Source organism: Vicia villosa, linkage group LG1 (genome assembly GCF_029867415.1).
Source record: "Vicia villosa cultivar HV-30 ecotype Madison, WI linkage group LG1, Vvil1.0, whole genome shotgun sequence".
Classification (NCBI taxonomy): domain Eukaryota; kingdom Viridiplantae; phylum Streptophyta; class Magnoliopsida; order Fabales; family Fabaceae; genus Vicia; species Vicia villosa.
The window spans coordinates 164,859,251-164,868,344 of NC_081180.1; the positions used below are offsets into that span (position 1 = coordinate 164,859,251).

General features: G+C 37.2%; 1 protein-coding gene across 1 annotated transcript; it reads right to left on the reverse strand.

Moving 5' to 3' along the window:
• Positions 1-5,579: 5,579 nt before the first annotated feature.
• Positions 5,580-8,882, reverse strand: LOC131644598 (probable E3 ubiquitin-protein ligase LOG2). Its single transcript, XM_058915147.1, has 3 exons — positions 8,128-8,882; positions 6,432-6,939; positions 5,580-5,983 (listed from the first exon to the last, which is right to left on the reverse strand). The coding sequence occupies exons 1-3, from the start codon at positions 8,535-8,537 to the stop codon at positions 5,843-5,845; spliced, it is 1,059 nt and encodes a 352-aa protein (XP_058771130.1). The 5' UTR covers positions 8,538-8,882; the 3' UTR covers positions 5,580-5,842.
• Between the last annotated feature and the right edge of the window lie 212 nt (positions 8,883-9,094).

The following is a 9,094-nucleotide window of genomic DNA, read 5'->3' on the forward strand; positions in this document are numbered from 1 at the left end:
TTTATTTGCTCTGGCTTTTTCGGATTTTAGTCGTTCGATTTGTCGAACTCTGTCTGCCAATTGGGCTATATCCCTTAGGTATTGAGTGTCTAACTTCTTTCTAATTGAATAATCTAGACCGCCTACAGCCATTTCAACTAATTCATGTTCTGGGACAACTGTGAAGCATCTTGACTTTAACAAACAGAACCTGTTTAAATAATCATCTATGGGTTCTGTGAATCTCCTCTTGATGCTAGCCAACTCTTTCAAACTTATCTTGGTTTGGCCCATATAGAATTGTTCATGAAACAATCTCTCTAAGTGTGCCCATGCATCTATGGAATTTGGAGGTAAGGTAGTAAACCAAGTAAAAGCATTTTTTGTTAGCGAACTAGGGAAATATTTAATTCTCAAATCCTCGTTGCCTGCTAATTCACCGGCCTCTGTCAAATATCGGGCTATGTGTTCTACAGTCGATTCACTAGTGTCCCCTGAAAAATTTGTGAATTTAGGCACCTTGGTACCTCTTGGTAATTCCGTTTGCATAATATATTCTGCTACGGGGGATGTGTAGTTTGGACGTCGAAGTCCAGTATTAAGGCCATTATTGGCCATAATTCTTTCTATCATGGCAGTTAGGTTATTTTCTGTTGCCATATTTTCTCTCCTAACCCTGTGGACTACTTCGTCTGGATGTTCTTTCCTACCAACTACCCTTAATCTGGGTCTTTCTTCGATAGTCTCTTGTTGGCCAAAGTTGGTCCTTCGATTCGAATTCTCTAGATCTACCACTTGGTTTCTTTCAACGGGTGGTGGCCTAGGCGGAGGAACTACATCAACGGGTGTTGGCCTAGGCGGAGGAACTACATCTTGAACACGTTCCAAGACCGGGTCTCCCTCTCGATAAGGGGGTTGGTTATTTCTTCGCCTAGTTTGTGGGACTCCCTTAAAATCTGCCATTCGATTTATTTGTGATGATATTTTTTGGAAGGTTTCTACATTATCCTGGTTAGTCCTGGTCATGTTTGCTACTAACGGGGTAAAGAGTGGCCCTATTTCTTTAGCAAGAGCACCTAGCATATCGTGGTTACTTGCGTCTATTTCCTGCCTAAATGCTGCTTGACTGTTGGTAGTTAAGAGAGGCATTTGGCTTGATGGGCCAGTATTTTGTGCGCTTCGGCCTATCGAACCCATATTAGGAGAAAATGTCGTGGCATTAGGTGCCGTATACGTAGGTCCTGCCCCTTGTAATCCTGCCATATATGAATGCGGCATTCCATAAGGATTTCCAGGCCTCCAACCCTCGGAAGCAGATGAGGATGGCCTTGGGGAATGTACCTAACTTGTCGAGAAATGGGGTATCTCGTTTGTGCCTGTCACATAAGGCATGGTGGTCGAACTGGAAATTGGGACCGTTCCTGTTGGCCCTGGTGTGTTTTCGGGCATGGCTTGGGAACTAACTATAGCCGCAGATCCTCCCGAAACGGGTATTTCCTGCTCTTGTGACGTAGAAGTCGAAACATTTGTAGTACTTGCTGCTATTGTTCCTGACCCTTGTGGGGGATCTTGATCTCCCCTTCCACTGGTCGAATTGACCATTTTCTTGTTGTACCTTCGTTTAGGAATCGGTGGCGCACTGCTGGTTAATTTACCGTTCCTAAGGTTCATACAAGGTCTTGATATATTCTAGACAGAAATAAAACAACAAATTAATGACAATCTATTTGACATTGTCCCACTGGGCGTGCCAATTTGTTTACGGTGATTTCCGGTAAACAACCGCTAGTCTTCCAAACTATAAAATATACTTTGGTTACTCGCAGGATCGACTAGATTGATCCTAGGACATAGTCAAAAAGTTGTCTTTTATGATAACTTGGTTCATATTTGTTGGTTTGTTTGGCTTCGAAATATATTTAAGAAATAAACAAATGAAATGTAAAAACTAACAATCACCTTGTTATACACGTAAATATAACTTCGGCGAAAGGCAAAGTAAATATAAATTACAGGAAACTTAAAGTGCAGGAACGTAAATTGCAGAATGTAAAGTGCTTCGAAGTAAACTTGAACGAAAGATAAAAGTGCAAGAATGTAAATGGCTGAAATATAACGAAAGATAAAAAATGCTAAGAAGATACTTGCATAAAGATGAATACAAATGTATTTAAAATGGTGTTGGTGTCATACGTACATTTCTCAGCGAACTCGTTCTCTTAACACTTGATACTTGATTGATTTGTGAGTGATTTGTACAAAATGAACACACTGGATCCTGATATTAAGACCCTTATTTATACTAATTTCGACCCTAACGGTCCTACACTAACGAAACGCCACGTTGCTCACATGCATATGCTTCTAATCCCTGGGGCGCCATCTGTCCTTGTTCGGTTACACAGATTGTTTCGAAATTCAAATCCTCCCGCCTGAATTCTCTTTCGATACGTGGCAACGTGATCTAAAATGAGAATGCCACGAAATACGCAAAGCTTCAGTACTCTTTGTATTTCGCAAAAAACGCTTAACTCCCAAAGACAACTTGTTTCGAATCAGCTTCGATTTTCATCATCTTTACTTCAACTTAAATAACATCCTCGAATCATGGCCATTAGGAGCCATTTATTCCCGGCAATGGCCATCAAAAGCCATTCTTCCTCGAACTCTAATTCTTCAAAGAACTTTTTCTTCAATCGAAATCTCCAGCTAACAGATGGTAAGCTCTAACATACTCAGCATACCACTAGCCTGGAGCCAACTGGATGACAAGATTATTTGGCATTTTGAGAAGGACGGCAACTATTCCGTTAAGTCAGCATATCACCTTCTTCGGAGTAAACATGAGCTTGAGGTTCCTAGACCCTCGAGCCATTCGTAAGAAAAGATTTGGAAGAAAATCTGGAAGGCCCCCGTTCATAATAGAGTCAGGAACTTCTTATGGCGTCTCGCAAAGGAAATTTTACCTACTAGAAGCAAGCTAGCGAAAAAAGGAGTCAATACGATCCTAGACTGTCCCCTCTGCCATTGTTATCCGGAGACCACTGATCACATTTTCCTGCATTGCATCTTCAGTAAACAGGTTTGGTTTGCCTCTCCTTTGGGCCTCCGTATTCATCCCTCCTCAAATATCGATTTCTGGCTGGATAAAGGCTTGAGTGATCGTGATCCCTTTGGTTCCCAATTGTTTTGTGTAACTTTGTGGAGCATTTGGAAGGCAAGGAATATGGTTGTGTTTAATGATGAGAAGTTTGTCCCTATCAAGGTGGTTAATAATGCGTCTAATTGGGTGTTTGAATTCAACAAATCAAACCCGAGGATGAAGGTTAACAAAGCAGTGGTGAGGGCTGAAGTAGAGGGGCGAGAAGGAAATGGCATGACAAAGATTTTTGTGGATGCGAGTTGTTTTAGCAACGGGACAACAGTTCTGGGGTGTGTGATGAAGGATGAGGACATAGATGTTTTCTTTTCAGCTTCAAGTAGGATTGCTATGGAGACTGAACCTGCAGTGGCGGAGGCTATGGCTATGAGATGGGCATTGTCGCTTGCGGCGAATTTCAAACTTCCTGCTGTTTTAATTTTTTCAGACGCGCTCACAGTGGTGGATTGCATAAACCAAGTCTCCAATGTGGCCAGCTTGGAACCTTTTGTTTTAGACTGTATGAATTTATTTAAGAACTTTCAGTTTGCTACTTTGCTGTATGTTAACAGGTTTTGTAATGTAGAAGCCCACAATCTGATAGGTTTGGGTCATAGATTGGGATCCAGGACCTGGTTGGAGTATCCCCCCTCTGATTTCATTAGGAACTATGTACCTTCTTTGTTGGCTTCTTAATGAAATATCGTTTGAATCAAAAATAAATAAATAAATAAGTTTAATGAATATTTGTTTTATAAAAGTTTCATAACATTTCCACTAATCTTCAAGAATTATTATAGGTCTTGTGTATTTAAATCATATTTTAATACTCTAGAGCAATGTTGTTCCTTCCCACCCAATTAACCCGTATGTGAATTTCAAATTACATGCATCTAATACATTTTGATTTGGATGATCTTTTCTTCTACAAAAACTAGGGACTTATTCCCTTAAACTAGGAACTTATTCCCTTGAAAACTAGGGACTTATTCCCTTAAACTAGGAACTTATTCCCTTGAAACCTTCCCTCAAATATGTGTACCATCCATAACTCCAATGCAATCCTTAATTCATATATGACTTAGTTAGATGTGTAAGGGTAAGACTTAAAGGTTTATGACAAAATAGAATATAACAATTCCTTGAAAAAAAAATGATGTTACCTTAAAAATGGATAGAATGCGCTATTGTTAAGGATTTGTGGTGGGATATCGATACCTAATAGTTAGTTGGATAAAAAGTTCTTCTCCTAATGCAAGTATGGCATCCAACATATTGTGAAAATGGTGATTAATACTCTCTCTAGTGTGATAAAACAAGAATGACGCAGTAGGCATTTTAACAACATGCCCTATAATATGTAAGAATTTTGTTGCTCGCTCTTTCATTGTGAACCTTATAGTGTCCTTTACTATATCATTGCCTTTTTTTTTTTACGCAACTCCATGAAAGCTCTAGGTCCATGTGTATGATGCCACATCACTTCTTTGTATGCACTAGATAACTCATTAATTATTTCGTCTACGCTCACTTTGTAAATAGTAAGTGACTCGATTATGGAGATATGTTGCTAAAATTTCATTCAAATGCAATTCATGGACAACATGATATAATATGTCAACAAAACCAATATGGTGCCTCTTTTCCAGCTTTTTTAGCATGATTTAAAACTTGCATTTGAATAGACATTACAATGTCAATAATTTCATCTTCATCAAGTCAATTTTATCTATTATTTCAATTTGGCCATCAATGTTTAGTTCTCCAACACTATTTAGATTTGACATCACCTCCATAATCATAGGACAGTCTTAAAAGCTTCCTTATTTAGCACAAATAAGCAACTAAATAACTGTTCCAACACATAATACATGTATAAAAAAATAAAAAGGAAATTACAATGAAAATTTTACTGTTCAAAAAACAATAATAAAGATAAAATAAATTAATACAAATATTTCCATTTCATACAAAAACAAACAAATCAATATCTGTAAACCTAATTTCTAAAATAAATTTAGAACAACAGAACTATAAATAACAGTTTTTGTTTGCAAAGCACTGCATCAAAAAATTTATTGAATGACCTTTTCAAAACAAGAATACAAACAAATTGCAGAGAATGTTAATATCTTCACTGAATCTATACAAATTAATTATAAGCATAAAAATCAAATTCATCTATATTTTACAACAACAAAAAAAACTACATAAAAATATTTCATACCTATGAGTTTTTACCTTTTAAATCAAATCTTGAATTGGCAAAGTGTATGATGAACAACCAACCCTAAGTTTCATGTTTTTATTTATAGATGATGATGGTGATGAGTGATAAGAAATTGAATCAGTTAGCATTAGAATAAAATTTTCTGCAAGAGGCCTAAATGTGAAAGGATTTCTGTGCAATTTATCCAAAAATAAATAGTAACAATAACAATAAAATTGTCAGCAAAAGAGGTGGAAAAAAAACATTAAATTATACATTGAAGCCATTTAGAAGTTAGATGTGAAATCAAACAAGCATGGTGGAGGCATTTGCTTATACAGTCAGGTGCAATGCCAACCACAACCAATCCATGTTATAGACATAATGTCATTCATAAATTCCAGTTTCTATTTTTTTGGATTATTGAAAAAAACATGAAATTAAGTAAGTGAAATGCATTAACTATAGTAACATTTGGACTGTACAGGATTTTTGTTGTCAGTAACGGCGTATCTTTACTTCTCGGCCTCAGGCTTTGACTCAGGCTCGGGCTCGGGCCCAACTCTGATCTCCAAAAGCCTCTCAACTGGCTGTCTGCAGATTGGACATCTATTTGTCTGGAACCTTAAGACCTTCGCGCATTCACTACACATGCACTGCAACAGGGAAAGGAATTCAGCCAAAGTGTATCAATATGGACTGACTAAAGGCATGTTTGGATTAACTTATTTGAATTTATCAACTAACATTATCACAGAGAGCTTATGGAAATAAACTGAAAAGAGCATATGAATATGTCATAAGTTCTTTTCATTCGCTCTCTCAAATAGTTTCACACGTGTTTATGCAAGTAGAGAAGCTCATTTAGCCAATCCAAAACAATTAGTTTTTATTTCATCTTTTGTTATAGAAATGACTTATGCACAAACAGTTATATGATAAGCACTTAAACTAAAGCGCGTAAATAAGTTGTATATCCAAACATGGCATGAGTAGTTTACAACAGTTAAGTATTACTACTAGTGATATCAACGGCTAACATCAGCATCATTGTGTCAAGCAATAAAAGCAAAATCAAATCACAAAAGAGAAAAACTGTAATACCATGTGGCGACAGGGAAGGACAGTTGTGTCGCGAGGTTCTGACAAGCAGATTACACACTCTTTTCCGGGGTCATTCCCATCCATGTCACTTTCGACTGAAGTTCCAATACCATATATCTCCTGCAGCTCGTACCTCATTCCATTCACCCACAATATCTGCTTAACAACCTTCACCCGGAATTCTCCTTTCTCCTTCTCAAATACGGCTTGAGTTATCTGAGAGTTGTTTGTGTTTGTTTTACTACCAGATTTAGGAGTTCCGTTTGATCCATCCTCGGCACCGGAAGATGCATCTGCTTTAACTGCTACAGGATAGACGTCCACGTCGCCCACTTTCAATAACTCAGATTCCTCAAACATTGAGAAAGTGATACCAGTTCCAGCTGGCTGTATAAACTTCTGGCCAAGACCTTGCTGGAAATTTATAATAACCGGTGCAAGAACATTTTCCTTCGTCGAGGTAAGGACACATCCGTCACCTTCCTTCGCAAAGAAAAGTACCGCGATGCTGTTATGGAGACAAGGAGAAACAAGCATTTAGATCAGACAAATAAAACAGCTATAGCACAATAGAATTTTGCTTTTTCCCATAATAAATTATAGAGTTACATTAAATAGAAAGAAGAAGAAAAAAACCAATAAAGTACTCCCTCCATCCCTTATTATAAGCAAATTTTACTTTTTAAAATTCATTGAATAACTGATGCATCTGGTTTATGTATAAACCACATTAGTTATTTAATGAATCTAAAAAGTCAATATTTACTAAATATAAGGAATGGAGAGAGTATTTGTTTGGAAATACGGTGGATACCCCCACCATGCGTATGCTATCCTGATGCTACAGATGAAGCTTCACTTTTTTCACGGTTTTTCGACAATGTGACGCACGTTTATGACTTCAAACGTACAATCAAATATTTACATAGTGCTTCTAAGTATTGTTGATTATAAAATAAAGATAATTTTCATGCTGACAATCTTTAGCTGCAACCTACTTTGCTTCCCAATCAAGCTCGCTCCCCATATTGTCAAAGACAATTGAACCCGAGCAACACATAGATATAGTTATTGAGCACAAAACACAACAATATATTCGCAAGCCTTTGTCCTGCATCATTTTTGCAGCTTCCTAAGATCACTAAAATGACATATTGGACCGATACATAAATAGTTACTCAAACTATCCTACATTGGCACACCTATTAGAAATCTCTCATTTCATTACAGTTCACAAAAATCACACCTAAGTTTTCACACAATCACGTTGCCGCAGTGACTTCATCAAACTCAATGCGATTTCAAACATGCACATACATTCGTACAAGCTTGTTAACACTAACAACAATACATCAAGAAAGCAAACACATGATCTAACAGCAAAAGCAATTCTAGAGGTGTAGGTTTGATTCTGCTTCCAAAGTTGACTCTATTTGAAGCTACAATTTATAATTTTTTAGTTTAAACATGATTTTTACACCGAACTTTGTTGTTCAACTCACTTTTACATAAATGTAACCAAACATAAATCACTTTACATCCAACTCAGTTTTAACCAGAATCAATTCACTCATAATCAATTGTTCTCACAGCAAACCAGTCACAGTTAACATTCACATGATGCATGTTATTAACCACAAATGAAAACAAAATTAACTAATCAAATCATCAAACAATTGGAAAAAAAAACCGTTACCTCCCAGAAACAGTGGCATCAAAAGTAAACGCAACAAGAAACTGCCCAGGATTTTCCTCATCAGCTTCAATCCTCAGTGTCTCCTTCTTGATATTAACATCATTCCTAATAGTAACAGCTTTCTGATGCTCCACATACGGTGCCGGCGGTGGCGCCGGATACCGTCCATATACCGGTTCCATCCCCGTCCGGTGATGATGATCATACGGCGCCGGTAACGGCATCGGAACACTCCCTGGCGGAGGATAGTTATTCGGGTAATTCTGGTACACTGGAGCAGCGGCAGGATGAGCGTATGGGTTAACCGCAACTTCTTGTAACGGAGGAGGAGTTACCGGAGGATGAACACGCCGGCCACTCCCACCGCCACCGTGTCTCCGACGACTGTGAGAACTTCCTACGTTACCCATGAAAATTGAAACAAAAAAATTACAAAAACCCCACTAAGGTTTTTTTTTTTTCGTTATTGAAAAAACCGAAACTTGAAAGCATATAGAGAAAAAAAATTGTGATTTAACAAAAGGGGTTGTTGATTTTGTTATGGTGGTTCAAAAGGTGTGAAGAAAAAAAACAGTGGAGAAATTTGAATGGAAGTGATAGTAAGAGATAGAAAGATTCTAGAGATTTTATTGTGGATGGATGAAGGAGGGAGAAGATGGAAGGTATAATGGGATTGCGTAAAGCTCCACCTTTGTAACAAGCACTCACACCATTGATGAGAGATGGGATGGGAAGGTTTTTGCTAAAGTGCTTCTTTACTTTAATTTTTAATTGATTTTTTATAAAATCACTTTTTTTATTTTTGCTTTGTTTGATTTGTCATTTTCCTCTTTTTTTTCTTCTAATGTTTATTATTATTATTATAAAGTTGGTTATACAAATGGTCATTTTGATGCTTGAATGAGTGGAATGTTATTGTTATGTTTGTTGTTTGTTAAAATTTTGTTTGAAGTGATGGAATTTAGTA